Here is a 17,352-nt window from a genome sequence, read left to right as displayed (position 1 = left end):
TACAAAAGAGGGGCAAAAGATAGTCCTTGACTCTAAGTCCATTAGGATTCCAAAACATTCATGTATCACAATTTGCTCAGTCTCCTCTTTAGTTTCTAGTTTCTAGTTCTACTTCTTTGCTACTACGAAAAGAACTTCTATACATATTTTTGCATGAGTCCTTTTCCCTCCTTCCTTGATCTCTTTGGGCTATAGGTGTAATTGTGGTATCATTAGGTTAAAGGTACAGACAGTTTAATGACATTTGTGACAGAATTTCAAACTGCTTTTTGCTCTGTCATGCTTATATACCACTGATTTTAATGGACATAAACTGACATGCAGTTTCCTCATTAAAAGCATTCTGTAATAAAACAAAAATGTAAACAAAGCTCTTCTAAAATAAAATTTACCTTCCTGGGGCCCAACTGGGTTAATAAGTATGTTCTTAAGTTTTATTATAATAAGGGCTTTAGAAGATCCTTATCTCAGGAAAGGAAGAAAGAAAACAAGAAACAAAGAAGAGCTAGGAAGCTATCCTGTGTTATTTCATAACATAATTGAAGTCAGACCTTCCTAACTCTAGGCCCTGCACTCTATCACCGCACAAAGATGCCCAAAGTGAAAGCCAGAACTGGAAGAAAAATCAGGCTCCTGAGAGTGAAATGTTCTTTTGGGGAAGGTGAGATTTCCTTCCTTCCCCCTTCACCACACTGCCTAGGTCACTGGAGAGACTGGAGCAACAAGAACCCCAAACACTGAAGATAGATGGGTGTGTAGAGACAGGCATCCCAGGAGGAAAGTAACCTAGGATATAGAGGTGGACTCAAGACTACAGCAGCACTGGGAGCTCAGCTGAAGGGATGGCAGACCAGAGAATGGAACAAGGGAAGTTGCATAAGGACTTTTAAAAAGTCCACATGAGTTTTCCCTTTGTCACACATACTCTCTTACATGTGTGCCTCATTACCTTAGTAATCTACATATAAGCCCACTCTGCTCACAAATCGATGCATATATAATTGAAGGAAAATACACCTCAGGCTTTGGGGGACCATATTTTGTACCACTGGTTCTTTACTTGCAGTCAAGTCGACTGTCTGCTTGTTAACTGGAAGTATAGCTGTGTGGGGTAGAGGGAGGGAGCTATAGTAGTAAGACATAGCCAACCACAAGGTCACACCTATAATCTTAGGGAGCAGAAACCTCTAACTATCCAACATTTAAATACAAGGACAAGTCAGGAGCACATTCCAGAGTCAGGAAGGAGTTGTCCCTGGGCCTCAATAATATAGGACCTAAGGCAACTATCATGTGGCACTGCTTCTATCAGACACTGATCTGATAAAATTATTTCTCTGAGAGTGAAGTACAGGAGAAAAGAGGGACAACAAGGTAAAATGTACAAAGGCAGTTAATTGGATAGAAGAAGATGTTCAAACCAGGATAGTTCAAGAGTTTTAACCCAGAGGAATATGGAGAAAATAAAAGAATAAATAAGGGTATAAGGTACGAAATAGAAAATAAAATTCAGAAAAGAAACAATATAGATGCCCATTTGTGGTTCAACAATGCGGTAAGGAATGTTATGAAGTATTGGTGTATGGTAAGAAAACAACAAACATGAAGAACATTAGGAAGCAAGGGGATGCAAAGTGAAGTATGCAAAACTAGGAATATAATATAAACAACTATAACAATGTAGGTTAAAAGAACAAAAATTCTCTCATCAAACTGGAAGCTGGCTAATTATTAATTACTAAGTTTGACCCAGAAAAAGGGATATGAGAACATACCTCCCTCCTTTCTCTGAAGAGGTGGGGAACTACGGAAGCAGAACATTGCATATATTGTTGAATCTGATTTTGTACTAATTATAATTAGTTTTCCTTATTAAGTGACTGCTTTTCTTTTCTTTTTTTTAAAAGTATTTTATTATTTTCCAGTTACATATAAGGATAGTTTTCAACATTTGTTTTCACAGGATTTTTAGTTGTGAATTTTTTTTTCTCAAACCCTTCTTTCCCTCCCTCCTCCCCAAGACGGAAAGCAGTCTGATATACATTGTATATGTACAATCACATTAAACATATTTCTACATTAGTCATCTTGTGAAAAAAAAAATCAGAGCACAAGGGAAAAACCTCAAACAAGAATGGGAAAAAAAAAACCAAACCCAGTTCAAAAATAGAAACAGTATGGTTCAATCTGCATTCATAATTCACAGTTCTTTTTTCTGGATGTTGAGAACATTTTCTATCATGAGTTCTTTGAAACTGTTTTGGATCACTGCACTGCTGAGAAGAGCCACTGTTTATCACACAATGTTGCTGTTACTGTGTACAATGTTCCCCTGGTTCTGTTCCTCTCAGTCAGTATCAGTTCATGTAAGTCCTTCCAGGTTTCTCTGAACTCCTCCTGATCATCATTTCTTATAGCACAATAGTATTCCATTACATTCATATACCACAACTTGTTTAGCCATTCCCCTATTGATGGGCATTCCCTCAATTTCCAACTCTTTGCCACCACAAAGAGAGCTGCTATAAATATTTTTGTACATGTGGGTCCTTTTCCCTTTTCTATGGTCTCTTTGGGATACAGACCTAGCAGTGGTACCACTGGGTCAAAGGGTATGAACAACCCCATAGCCCTTTGGGCATAGTTTCAAATTGCTCTCCAGAATGGTTGGATCAGTAAGTGACTGCTTTTCTTTCTTTTTTCTTTTTTAAAAGAATGTGTGGGAGAAGGAAAAAAGTAGATGTGCTCAAAAATAATGAATTGCATAGTTTACTTTGCCATAATCCTCCAGTGATACAGTCTTTACTCTTCACCTGATATAGCATTTCTTAAAAATTGGAAAGCAAATACTATACCTGAGATAGCTGCCAAAATAAGCAACAATGTTTGGGTGTTTACAGTCTTTCATCATAATAATTTCTTGCTGCACAACTGCAAAGTCTTCTCCTGAAAAAGAAAAAAAATGAATATTTAGTAGTTCATCAAAATAAGTTTTAAATGTCTATTCTAGAACATGTCATTCATTTTATTTTTTTAAATGACAGCTTCAGTTACAATAATTATTAACCATCATGGTACAACATGACTACATGAGAGCAAACTAGTATGTACCAAGGGAAGCTATGAGTCTGAATTATAAAAGATAGATAGTACTCCACATTACAGATAACGCAGAATATGGATGATTTTGCAACAATAAAGAATGTTTATCTAGCATAATAGCATCAATTATGACTCTTCAGAGTCTATATGTAATCAAGAAGCCTAAACTTAGGTAGAAGGGCTGCCAGATGGCCTGAGTATACAGAGTTGGCTTGTATTTCAGTGCCTTGTCCCCATTCCAATTGGTTGGAATGCAGTATTTGAGTCTCATTTTGTCAGTACTCAGTCTCTTCTCCCTCCTCCCCCATGCCTCATTAGAATATGCCCTGTATTCTCCAAAGTAAAACCTGGCAATCCTATAGTAGTATCACATGCTGTAGCTCCTGAATGAATACTTGTAATGGGAGCGACAGAACTGATGAGAATGTAAATGTAGGCAACTATACAGAATGGGAAAACATGGAATCAGTCTTAAATGAAGAAGCTTTACTGATTTTAGAAATTATGACTAGGAGTAAGATCGATTAAGGGTGTATAGAAATAATTATTACCAAAGGGGGGGAAAAAACCCCAGACCCTAAGTTTCAGCTTTCCAAATAAATACTCAAACCATTAATTAATAGATCTCTGTTCAGGATCAAAGGTCTGGCACCGCTAGCTTTGGCTACTTCTAACTGAAGTAACACAATCATGTTCTGTGAATCTACCTAATAGACTGAGGAAATGGGGATGGGGTTGGGGAAGTGTGTAAGGTGGGGGAAATCTCTCTTTTAGGTGCCATAAATATCTGTTACAGGGAATAAAGTAGGCATAATTATCTCAAGTTCTTACTACCTGCCTAATGTGAGAATTCCAAATGAGCTCTTTGAAGGTTAAAGAGTAGAAGAGAAATATTCCTATTGAGTCAATATCCCTTATGGTTTCTATATCCCAGCTCCAAGGATTTTCAGATGCCTACATACTAAGGCACAAACTGGAAGTCTTAGGTCTTCTTAGAGTCAATCACATGACACTATTCTTCACATCTTTTACTATTATCCCTTTAAACAACAAAATCACAAACTCAGATTTAGAAGGGAGCTCAGAGACCATCTAGTTCAAACCATGTCTGAATAAGACTCTTCTCTGCAAGACACACAACGAGAAGCTACCTGGCTCTTACTTGAAGACAGGAGGAACCTACTTTTCTTGAGGCATCCCATTCCACTTTTACATAGCTCAAATGGTTAGCAAGTAGTTTTGTTTTTTAAATATCAAGCCCAAATCTAAATCCTTAACAGTGATACAAACTTAATGTCTAAGTTAGATGTGAGAATGTCTTACTTGATAATAGTAATCAGATGATTAATGAAGTTATCTTTGTTCTTATATTTATCAATGAATCTTGTAGAATCTTATATTTGCATAGAACATATCCTGTTGAAGGAAAGTTCTTCTGATAAATGGTCAAAGACAGAAGAAATCAAAGCTATCAATAGTCATATAAAAAGGCTCAGAATCACTCATAATTAGGGAACTGGTAATTAAAACAACTCTGAGGTACCACATCATACCTATCAGATTGGCTAAATGACAACAAAGGAAAACTACAAATGCTGGAGGGGACGGGGAAAAACTAAGACAGTAAATGAACTACTGGTGGAGTTGTGAACTAGTCCAACCATTGCAGACTACAAAAGTGGAGAACAATTTGAAACCACACCTTCTATAAAACCTTTTGACCCAGAAATAGCACGACAAAGTCTATATTCCAAAGAGATCAAAGAAAAGGGAAAAGCACTTATATGTAGAATTGGAAACTGAAGAGAGACCCATCAACTGGAGAATGGCCAAAGGTGTGGTAGGAAGGGAGAAAATTTGGAACTAAAAGTTTTATTTTAAAATGAATATTGGAACAGCTAGGTGGCACAGTGGATATAGTACCAGCCCTGGATTCAGGAGGACCTGAGTTCAAATCTGGCTTCAGACACTTGACACTTACTAGCCCTGTGAGGCCAAGTCACTTAACCCTCATTGCCCTGCCCCCCCCAAAGAATACTAAAATAGTCTTAACATGTATTAGGAAAAACATAAAACAGATCGTCTTTCTAAACATATCCTTTGCCTTCCTTCCCCTATCAAGAGGGTGACCACTTATAACAAAAGAAAGGCGGGAGGGGCAGGTAACAATTCACCAACCATAAAATTCAACCATATCTAAAATACTGCACATTTCCCTAGTCTCCGCAAAGCAGGGAGTAAGGTACATTTATTCAACTCTTCTCCAGAACCAAGCTTTCTTTATTACAATTACACAGTATTTCATTTCAGGCCCCCCCGCCCCATTTACATTAGTCATTGATATTTTCCTTTCCTGATTTTGCTTACTTAACTTTGTATCAGTTCATATATGTCTTTCCATATTTCTCAGAATTCCTGTTATTCATAATTTTTTATGGAACATAATGCAATCCACGATTTGTCTAGCCATTCTCCAATCAGCAAACATCTACTTTGTTTCTAGTTCTTTACTACCAAAAAACACCAAAAGATGTTATGAATATTTTCATGCATGACATTTTCCTTTCTTTTGCTTAGGAGCATATGCTTAGCAGAGAGATTTAGGAGTCAAAAAGTAGGAGATGTTAGTCACTTTCTAAGTATAATTATAAAATGCTTCCCGGAATGGTTAAATTAACTCATAACTCCACCAACAGTATGCTGATGGAGCTTTGAATTGGTCTGGCCATTATGGAAAGCAATTTGGAACTATGTCCCTAGATTCACAAAAGTGTCCCATACTGTTTGATTCAGGAAAATCATTATTAGGCTTAGACCTCAAAGAAACCAAAGAAAGAAGAAAAGGTCCTAGATGTACAAAAAATATTTATAGCAGTTTTTTTTGTGGTAGTAAAGCACTGGAAACCAAAATGGTAACCCATCTAATGAGGAATGGCTGAACATATTACAGTATATGAATATATTTGGATACCATTATGCTGTAAGACATGGTAAACAGGGATGGCTTCAGAAAAACCCAAGATGCAATACAATGATCACCCATGATTTTAGAGGATCAATAATTAAGAATATGAAGAATATGATTTACCTCCTGAAATAGAGGTGATAGAATAAAAATATGTAGAATAAGAGATATTTTTGAACATGGCCACTTATAGGCATTTGTTTTGCTTGACTATGAATATTTGTTAAAAGGATTTTTGTTTTTGTTTTTGTTTTTTAAAAATTTTTTCCTGGTCAAAAAAATCAATTGGACTTATTTTGTGAAAACAGGTTGGGCTACTCATCTCAGATTTGTGAAAACAGCACTCACATATCTACCCAACTTCATGCCTCTATTCTATTGTTAGATAGCACACAGGATATTTCATATAGGTAATAGCAAGAAAATTATTTTAATTAAATGGCTAAGTAAATGTCATTTATCTTTTAACTTGTATGTCTGCATTGGTATCATTCTAAATAATTTCTAAGCTACATATTATTACTGTAGAAACAATGAATGGAATTAACAGTAATTCAGTAATACATGGCTGAGTTCCCAGAGCTGTGATTCTCTCAAACAAACCTCAATGATTATTTCAAAGCACCAAAGTACAATGAAATAAATAAGATCCAACTGTTCAATTTTGAAGAATAAGAAATGTGGTTTATATAATTATAATAAACAATTAAAAATATTTATTCTGAAACTATCATATCCCTACCATCTTCAAACTAACCTTTAATTATTTTTGTGTTTCCAGAAAAATCTTCCAATTCTAATGTAGCATATAAATGATAAAAACAGTGGAATTCATTTGAGGAAGGATTAAATGTGAATAATTTCTGAAAGAAGCCACAAAAGCAAGAAAGGAAAAGCCCACATAATCTATTGCTGTCCAGGCAATGTCAAGAGCATTGTTGGGTTGACCCCCTTTGAAGGATTTAGGGGGAACACAAAAGTCACAATGATTGAGAAATTATAGATTATATGGCATTAGAGGGCACAGCCATATTAATGAGATCCATGGAAACACCTAGTAGCCTTTATGAATTCTAAAATAATGCAAAACATATCTAATTCTTCTTTATATACTAGATTTACCTAATTTCCCATGATCAAAACCTTGTTATAGTTGACGATTCCCTCTGACTCAGTTTCCCTATTCAGTTAGTCATCAAGTCCTACAGTGCTAGAATCCATTACGTCCCTTTCTATTGCTGCTACAACCACCCCTTTGACAAGCTTGCATGTGATAATCCAATAGGTCTTGTTTCTATGCAATTCATTCATCATCTCATAGCAAAATTACACTTCTTTATGAATGAGTAGGTCTAAACATGGAATAGCCTCTGCTCGAAAATTTTCCGTGTTTTTCTCCTGAGTAAAGTTAAAAATGTTTTGTTTGGCATTCCAGGTCCACCACAAGAAGGAGTTAAACCTACTCTTTCAATTCTACCCCTCCAGCTTTATTTCATATTTCTTTCCATGTTCCTTTCATTTGTCAAGTTAGACTACTAACTGAACTATTATTATAATGGTATGTCTTTTAAAATTAATCTCAAATATGACCTACTCAAAGAAGCTCCCTGATGTCCAGTTAGTAAGGAGTCACCCTCTCAATTTAACACAGTACTTTCCTTTACATTTCTTATATATCATTTTGTATTAAAGTTACCTGTTTTATATGGCATATCATTCTATTATAGTTTAAATTCTGTGAGGTTGGGGAACTCTGTCCTACCTAAACATCATCTCCTACTGACACCTAGCATAGGGCTTCTGTACACAGTAGAAATAAACGAATACTATGTGTACTTTGTTAAATGATTTTACAGGAAGAGAAAGGGTGAGGATAGCTTTTCAAGAGGATGATTTGGCTCTAATATAAATTCAAATAATAACCATGATGAATACATAAAATCCCCACTGTGATAATGAAACAATCCTTAATTAAATAAAAACTGCTTTTTAATAAGTTTTACCCTTAACTACATTAAGACAGGTAGCAATTAGTAGAACTGTTTAGGACCCAACAGCTGGATGCATGAATTTTAACTCTTACCTGGTAGCAGACAGCTGACCTTTCTGGGCTTTTGTTTTCTGTCTGCAAGGTCACTTCCAGTTCTAAATAGAAGCAGCTGGGTGGTGCACTTAACAGAGAGTTAGAACTGAAGTTAGGAAGACCTGAGATCAGATGTGGTCTCAGACACTTCCTAGCTTTGTGACCCTAATCACTGTAAAATAGGGGTGATAAAAGCTTCCACTTCTCAGAGTTGTTGTTAGGATAAAAGTGAATAGTTATAAACTGCTTTGGGCAGCTAGATGGAATAGTAGAGTGCTAGGCCTTTAGTCAAGAAGACCTATATTCTAGAGTTCAAATTTGGTTTTAGACATTTACTAGCCATGTGACCCTGGGCAAGTCACTCAACCCTTTTGGCCTCAGTTTCCTCATCTGTAAAAATGAGCTGGAGAAGTAAATGGAAAAATCACTCCAGTATCTTTGTGGAAAAAAAACAACAACAAAAAACTAGAGATGTAGTCACAGAGTTAGATATGACTAAAAATTACTGAACAAATAAGTGCTTTAGCTGCTTTTACTATTATTACATATATGATCTTAAAAGTTTTGAAAAATGTGTTTCCTGAGATTAAAGCAGCAAAAGACTTCAGTGATCCAGATCACCTATCGGAATATTCAGTGATCTAAAGATCATATCTTTAGTTCAATCAAGTTGTCACAATTCACAACAATTAAGTCTTTAAAAAATTATTCTTATAGAAACCATTTGCTTTATACATTATTGGCAGTATACTACACAGTACCCAAAATGAGGTCAAGCAGATTTTGGACTTTAGACATATGGACCACATATTATGAAGCTTCTTTAGCAGAGTGCTTTACATAAAAAGCAGATTCTAAACAGGTGAGCCACGTTTTAACATATTTTCATACCCAAGTCTTCCTAATAAGTAAGATATTAAGACAATGAATGTGTCAATGCAGAAGCAGCCCCAAACCTGACAGAAATGACTGGTGATGAGATTCTCTTTGCTTTAGGAATTTATGCCCTTGCTAAATTTTAAGGAAATGCTATCTTAATACTTCATTATCTGTATAATGCTTTACATTTTACAAAATAACTTCACAGATATATTATTTGATCTTAACAAAGACATGCAATTATACACAAGAGGCTTCACATCATGTATCCCAAACATAATTACAAAGTTATTAAACTCCAGAGTTCTATCAATAGCCCATTTAGAATACTATTCCTATGTAGTTTAGACCAACCAAATGTCTACTATCATACTGAATTTAACAGGTTCCAGGTGTTCAATGATAGGTAGAACCATACTATTATAGATAAGGAAACCATGGCTCAATGGAGCAGAGAGGGCATCTCCTAAAATCAGTCTAATGCAATCCCCACTCTATCTCGCTGCCACATTTCAATGATGCCACCTCTTAGAGGCAGACAGCTTAACCTGCTATGACTACAAAGCTTCGGCATTGTTTTTAAAAAATTATACTTTTTACTTATTCTACACTTAATATATGTCTTTTCCATATGTTCAACTCCCCAACTGATTAAAAAATAAAAATAATCCCCTCATTAAAAATATACAAATTCCAGCAAAACAAATTTATTTCTGCACTGGCCCATATCCAAAAATGTGTGTCTCATTCTATATTTTTTTGTCCATCATCTCTTTGGCAGGAGGTGAGTAGCATGCTTCATCCTTCCTAATCAATGACATGATGATGAGAGCTCTAAAGTCTTTCAAAGCTGTCAATGTATAAACTGTTCTAGTTCTGTTACGTTACTCTGTACCAGTTCACAGAGGTTTTCTTCTCAGTTTCCTTGGAAATTGTCCATTGCATCATTTGTAACAGTGCCTTAATATTCCATTATATTACAAGATTAGGGACACTTGGGGCAGCTAGGTGGCGCAGTGGATACACGAACCTGGATTCAGGAGGACCTGAGTTCAAATCCAACCTCAGACACTTGACACTTACTAGCTGTGTGACCCTGGGGCTGGTCACTTAACCCTCATTGCCCCTCAACCCCCCCCCAAAAAAAAACCCAAAAAAATTAGGGACACCTTTGGTTTCTGGTTTTGGGATACTATGAAAAAGAGCTGCTATTTCTTCCTTAGAACTGCCCATTCATATTCTTTGACCATTTATCAACTGGGGAATAGTTCTTATAAATTTGAATTCATTCCTTATATCTTGAATATGAGACTTTCATCAGAAAAAACTTGCTGCAAAGATTTTTTTTAAAGTTACCTTATTCCTCTTCTACTTTTAGCAGCACTGGTTTTGTTTGTGTGAAAACAATTTGATTTCATGTAAACAAAATTGTCCATTTTGGTTTTATCACCTTTTATGTCTTAATTATTTACCCATGTGGATTTAATCTTTGTTGTTGTTGTTTTTGTGGGGCAATGAGGGTTAAGTGACTTACCCAGGGTCCCACAGCTAGTAAGTGTCAAGTGTCTGAAGCAGGATTTGAACTCAGGTCCTCCTGAATCCAGGGCTGGTGTTTTATTCACTGTACCACCTAGCTGCCCCCAGAATTAATCTTGATATAAATGGTGTGAGGTGTTGATTTATATCTAATTTCTTCAAGATAGCCTTCCAGTTTTCCTTGATGTTTTTGTCAAATAGTGAGTTTTGAGTCTGATAATTGGAGTCTTTGGGTTTATCAAACATTATGCTACTGATTTATGCCTTTATGCTTTTCCAATGATCATTTTCTCTATTACTTGACCATTATCAAATCATTTTAATGATTATTGCACTGTAATATAAGTTAAAATCTGGTCCCGTTAGGTCCACTTCTTTGCCATTTCTCCCACCTCAGTATTTTCCTTAAGATTCTTGACCTTTTTTTGTTCCTCTGAATAAATTTCATTATTTTTTTAGCTATATAATATAATCCTTTGGTATCTGGTATAGCACTGAATAAGTTAGAAAATGGTGTCATTTCTTTCTGACTCAATCTACCCATGAGCAATTAATATTTCATTAATTGTTTAAGTCTATATTTTGAAAAGAGCATTTTGCAGTTTTATTCATACCATTTCTAGGTGTGTTGGTAGAAAGACTGCCAGATGTTTTGTACATTCTGTATTTATTTTGAATGGAATTTCACACTCTGTCTCTTCCCTTTAGGTTTTCTTGATAATAAAAAGAAACACGGATGATTTATATGTTCATCTTATGTCCTGTAAGTGTTCTGAATTTACTGTTTCAATTATTTCAGTTGACTTGTTAGTGTTTTTTAAATAGGTCACATCCTCTTTGCTTATGCTCATTCCTTATTTTGGGGGGGGGGGTCTTATTGCTATATCTAATATTTCTTGTCTTAGGTTAAGCAGCAGTGGTAATAATGGGGATGAATATTTTACTCTTGATTTTAATAGAAAAGTTTCTGGCTTTTTGTTAATACATCTAATGTCTGTTCTTGATTTTAAATAGATATTATTTATTATATTAAGAAGAGGTCCATTTATTCTTGTGCTTTCTGGTGTCTTTCAACAGAAATAAGTGTTTTGTCAAAAGCCTTTTCACTGCTTATTGGGACAATCGTGTCTATTTTAAAAAAATTTTCCATGTAGGGGCAGCTAGGTGGCTCAGTGGATAGAGCACCAGCCCTGGATTCAGGAGGACCTCAGTTCAAATCTAGCCTCAGACACTTGATACTTACTAGCTGTGTGACCCTGGGCAAGTCACTTAACCCTCACTGCCCTGCAAAAAAATTTTTTTTTAAAAATTATCCATCTAATTTATATTTTTGCATTTTGAGAATGATTTTAGATTTGAACAATTAGGGTGTTTGTTTTTCCTGGTCATCTTTTAATCTTAATGATGCCATTTAATAGGACATTTGAGTTTTTAGCCTGAAATTTTATTTTAGGAGCTGGGGGCAGTAAATGTTAGAAGCCAACATCAGAGAGAGTATAATGATTCTATATAGGACTTAGTAAACCATTTTGTTAGAATGGACATAAAGAATTATTTTGAACACTAAATTTCATGTTAAAGACTATTAGCATGTAAGGAGGCTTTCCTCTTAATGTAATCAGAAGAACTAAAAATGACAGATTTGCCCCAACACACAGGCAGTTGTTTGAAACCTACATGAATATATAGATAACGACTAATTTGTAAGCTATAATATGTGAATAATAACAGCAATCTCCTCACAGATTGATATGAGGATCAAATGACATAGTATTTGTAAAAGCCCTTAGCAAGTGCCTGGAATTTAGTAGGTGCTCTCTCTCCTCCTAGGATTTCACAACTCTTATCACTCCTCCAAAATGAAAGATGAATATCTGTATCAATTTTTAATGACCCTTTCCCAACTTTTGGCATAAAAGCTAATAAATAATGAAAGTGGCAAATTGTGGGCAACTAAGTTGCCTCACTCATTAGAATGAAAGTTTCTGGAAGGCAGGAACTACTATTTTTTCTTTGTATCCTCAGGGCTTTAAATTGTTCTTGGCACATGATAATCACTAAATGTCTGCTGATTAATTGAACCAGAAAGAAGAAAGAAAAAACAAGAGCCCTTCTTCTTGAGAGGAGGGGCTGTGCTTTCCAGTACCACTCCCTATACTTACTATGGGGAAGGGAGAAATGGGGATCTCAAGAAGTACACAGTTTGGTGGGGAGTTGGGAGGGGGGAGGAGAACAGAGAAGAGGCATCAGAGGTCCAAAATGATGATATTATAGAATGATAAAAAGACAAGGAAGGAAAGGGCAATTAGCAGAAGAGGCTCCTGGACTTCTGTTGTCCAAAGCTCCCCACTATGTCTCCATTACCTCTTTTATGAAATAATATACCTGGGAACAAGCTCCTCAGAAGGCCCTTCAACAGGTAAAAAAGAAAAAAAAAAAGCCAAGGGAGAGTGCTCTAACAGAGCCAGCAAGTATGATTGTAAAGAAGAAAGCTTTTATTTCTCAGAAGCCCCAACCAGTAAGAGATTCGTGATGAAAACAAAGAAGGAACTTTGAAGTATAAAAAGCTCCTTGGTAAAATGCTGCCTTCTCCAAGAAGCCTCTTCTGACCCCCTAATGCTGGTGCCTCCCTTTGTGACTATCTCCAGCTTCTCTGTACACAGGCTTTGTAGACAGGTGTTTGCTTGTTTTGTCTCCCCCATGAGAATGAGAGCTCTTTGAGGACTGTGTTTTGTCTCCTTTTGCATACCCAGCCCATAGCACAGTGCCTGGCACGGAGAGTCGGTAGGTTAATAAATGCCTACTCACTGACAAAGGTCAAAAAATTGATAATAGCTGCTAGAGTAAACAAGAAAAAAGGCAGTAAGAAGGGAATGCAAGTAATTACATATAGCAGTTCTTGGGAAAAGGACATGATATATAGGTCATCAAAAAATGAGACCATGGGGGTGGGGGAGGGAAAGGATTTAGTATCATACTCTAAACTGAAAAGGGGGGGGGCTAGAAAGAGAAAATAGCAGTAAAAGTAAACGATGAATTTGTGATTTTGCTGGGTAAAGAAAGAATGGCAGGAGACATGGATCAGATTAATATAAGCAAAACAAATCTCAAAGACTAAGTTCTGGCTTTAAAAGATAGACTAATAAATAATGGACTAAAATTAAAATAAATTTTAAGAAGCAAGGAGATCAATCAATAATAAAAGAAATTGATTTAGACTATTCTTTGGAAGAACAAATACTGAGGCTTAATGAAAAGATGGGACTCACTGGGAAAGATCCTGATGTTGGGAATGATTAAACACAAAAGGTAAAGGGGATGGCAGAGGAGAGGGATAGATAGTGTCATGAGCTTGGACAGACTTTGGGAGATAGTGGAAGCATGCTATGGTCCTTGAGATCACATAGAGTGGGATACAACTGAACAACAACAAATAATAAATATATTGAAACCTATACTCTTGTTCTGGACAGCTGAGTGGCAGAGAGTATAGAGCACTGGGCTTAGTATCAGGACGACTCATCTCCCAGAGCTCAAATCTGGCCTCAAACACTTACTATCCGGATAAATGGAAGAAGGGTGGTACTCTAGAAAGGTAGATTTGGGAGGAGGGTGCAGAACGAGTTCTATTTTGGAGGTGTTGAATTTGAAATGCCTATGAGATTTGCAGTTAGAAGTGTCCAATAGGTAATTAGTAACATGGGTCAAAAAACTCAAGAGAAAAGACTAGGGACTATGCAGATAGATCTGGGAGTCATCTTGTATAGGGAATCAGACATATATAGGAATCATTAAGATCACTGAGACTCAAGACCTTTGGTGCACCCCCACAGTTAGGGGGCAGAATCTGGATGACAGCCAGTAAAGGAGATTGAAAAAAAGCAGTCAGACAGAAAAACCACCACGAGGGAGAAGTGTCATCAAAATCCAGTGAGAAATATCCAGAAGAAGAGGTTGATCACCAGTGTCAAATGCTGCAGATAGGTCAAGAAGATTCAGGACTGAGAAGAAGCCATTAGACTCGGAAAATATGACATTATTGAGAATTTTAGAGAAAGCATTTTCAATTAAATTGGTTTGGAAGGCAGGTAGAAAGGGGCAGCAACAAGTGTATATAGCGAAAGGAAGTATAGAAATAGGACAAGATATGAGATTAAGTCAGATTGATTTTATTTCCTGTATCAAATGCTTATAATTAATGGAGAAATCAATTCAACAACTCAAGAAACATTAAGTTCCTATTATGTTTAAAAAGATAAAAATATCCCCTGTCCTCAAATAGCTTACTGCCATATATAACATATATGTAAATAAGTATGATAATTGTATCATACATACATCATAATTGTAGACTAACCAAGGTAAAGATTAAAAAACTTGTGCAGAACGAGATACAAATTTTTAGGTAAGACCAATATCCAAAATTGTTTTGCTTAACTCTGCTTATGTGTTACAAAGGTGTTTTGTTTTTTTGAGGAGAGTAGGAGGAAAAAATAAGTTTAATAAATTGAAAAAAATAATTAGATATAAAAATTTTCCTAAAATTATTAAGAATTTTTTGAGTGATGTGTTTTTTCCTAAATGGCATAAACCAAATATACAATAATATAATGAAAAGAAATAAAAAAGAACAAAATGCCCATTTGGTTATTGATCTACCAAAGACTTTTCTCTAGATGAACAGTTCTTTTTTTTTTTTATGAGGCAATTGGGGTTAAGTGACTTGCCCAGGGTCACACAGCTAGCAAGTGTTAAGTGTCTGAGGCCAGATTTGAACTCAGGTACTCCTGACTCCAGGGCCAGTGCTCTATCCACTGCGCCACCTAGCTGCCCCTAGATGAACAGTTCTTAAAGTTTTTTGTAACATGAACATTTTCTGTCAGTATGGTGAAGTTTATGGACCCCCCTTCTCAGAATTTTTTTTAAACATAAAACAAAGAGGATTATAAAGGAAACCAACGACATTGAAATAGTTATCAAAAATATTTTTAAAAAAACAACCAAGTCCATGGAGCTCAAATTAAGAATCCCCGCTCTTGACACTTTGAAAGATCCATGATTTCATCAACATGAATACTTCCCTTCACTAAAACACTAACAAGTTTCTAGGCATTAAAAACTCATTACCTTAGTGGTCAACTTTCTGGTGTCTGTCTCTGTCTGTCTGTCTGTGTCAGCATTTAGCCTCTACAGCTTCTTTTGCTTACACTAATCAAAACTCAGTTTCTTTCCCTGACGTTTTCTAATTCCATACTTCTTGAGTTTCCTTTTGCTATCTTCACTTTTATTTGTATTTCCCTTCCCTATCCCAGCTCAAATAAGAGTTTGATACCTAATACTTCCTGTATCTCAGTGATATAAATTGAAGTCTCTCTCCAAGAAATGTTGCTGTCACTCCACCCCTTTTGTTACTCCTTATAGGATTCCCTAGAATATATACTCAGGAATGTTAATTCACAACAGAGGCAGGAGTCTGTAGTGGGAAACCTGGTTCAGTACCCTCAAACCTATTATTTATCTTTTTTTCCCCCCTCTCTATTAATCCTTTTTTATGTTGCCATATTCCTTTTTCTCCTTCTCCATTCACTTCTTTTGAGCTTTGCCTTTCCAGGACCCAAAACAAATTCTTTTCCCTGGTGACAGAGAGGGAAGGACTCAAATTTCCTTTTCTTGAAGATGAACTCTTGAAATATCCACTACCACTTTGAGTTTTTTTTTTTTGTTGTTGTTTGTTTGTTTTGTTTTGCAAGAATCTTGTCTTATTCCCTCTCCCCTCTGTGAGGTCTCTTCATTTTGCCACCTTTCACTTTCTTCTAGCTATTTCCAAATTCCAATCCCCCCTTGTCATCTTCCCTTGAATGCTCTAGGCTTATTCTCTTATAACCCCCCAAAGGCAAGGAAAGAAACTGAAAGATAAAATCTTATTCTCTTGAGAAATTAATTCACTTCTTCCAGTTACGCCTCTATTTATTTTCATCCACTTATTTTTGGATCTCTATTCATATACAGAGTTTGATTGGCCAGTAAGTAAGTGGTAACTCAACTAAGAGACCAGTAGGCTTCTGACAATGTTTTGCATCCATTTCAAAGACAGCTTGGGAGACTTAAGTCTCCAGCCCTATCTGACAGCTCTTACTCTAGAAACAATAAGCAAATCAATGCTACCACTGCAACTAGAATGAGTATGACAATAGTCTGCTCTATAGCTCTACTCATCATTCTTAAAGAATCTGGACAAATTTATCATTCCTGGACAACATTACCCTATGTGTGTTGTTTCCTTTTATTACAATGTAAGCTCCTTGTGAGGAGGGACTATCACACTTTTGACTTTGTATACTCAGAACCCAGCAGAGTGCCTGGACTATAATAGACACTCAACAACTGCTCATTCATTCAATCTCTTCATTTTATAATACTTTTTGATCATTTCCTTTGTTGGCCCATTGAAGCTTTGCTTTCTTTCTTTTTTCTTTTTTTGTGGGGCAATGGTGACTTGCTCAGGGTCACACAGCTAGTAAGTGTCAAGTGTCTGAGGCCGGATTGGAACTCAGGTACTCCTGAATCCAGGGCTGGTGCTTTATCCACTGTGCCACCTAGCCGCCCCCGAAGCTTTGCTTTCTTGTGATCTCTCAAACAATGTGTAAGATTTATATTTCATTAAGAAAATAAAACGACTTGAAGATTACTCCTAACCCAGATATATTTCCCTAAACAAAATAAAACAAATGTTTTATTTCTTGGTTACTGTCAGTAAGTATTTAACTTTTTATTGATTTGTTAGTTT

The 17,352-nt window shown here is 36.0% G+C and overlaps 1 protein-coding gene across 4 annotated transcripts in view; it reads right to left on the bottom strand.

Moving 5' to 3' along the window:
* The window catches only part of MAP4K3 (mitogen-activated protein kinase kinase kinase kinase 3), a 195,150-nt gene that overhangs the window by 99,962 nt on the left and 77,836 nt on the right, over positions 1 to 17,352 (bottom strand). For all 4 annotated transcript variants that reach the window (XM_043988090.1, XM_043988091.1, XM_043988092.1 and 1 more), the window contains exon 3: positions 2,856 to 2,946. In XM_043988090.1, the coding sequence (XP_043844025.1) occupies positions 2,856 to 2,946 (91 nt within the window). The remainder of the gene's footprint in view (positions 1 to 2,855; positions 2,947 to 17,352) is intronic.

The sequence above is a fragment of the Dromiciops gliroides genome, chromosome 2, assembly GCF_019393635.1.
Source record: "Dromiciops gliroides isolate mDroGli1 chromosome 2, mDroGli1.pri, whole genome shotgun sequence".
NCBI classification, from domain to species: Eukaryota; Metazoa; Chordata; class Mammalia; order Microbiotheria; family Microbiotheriidae; genus Dromiciops; species Dromiciops gliroides.
This window is presented reverse-complemented; position numbering and strand designations above follow the sequence as displayed.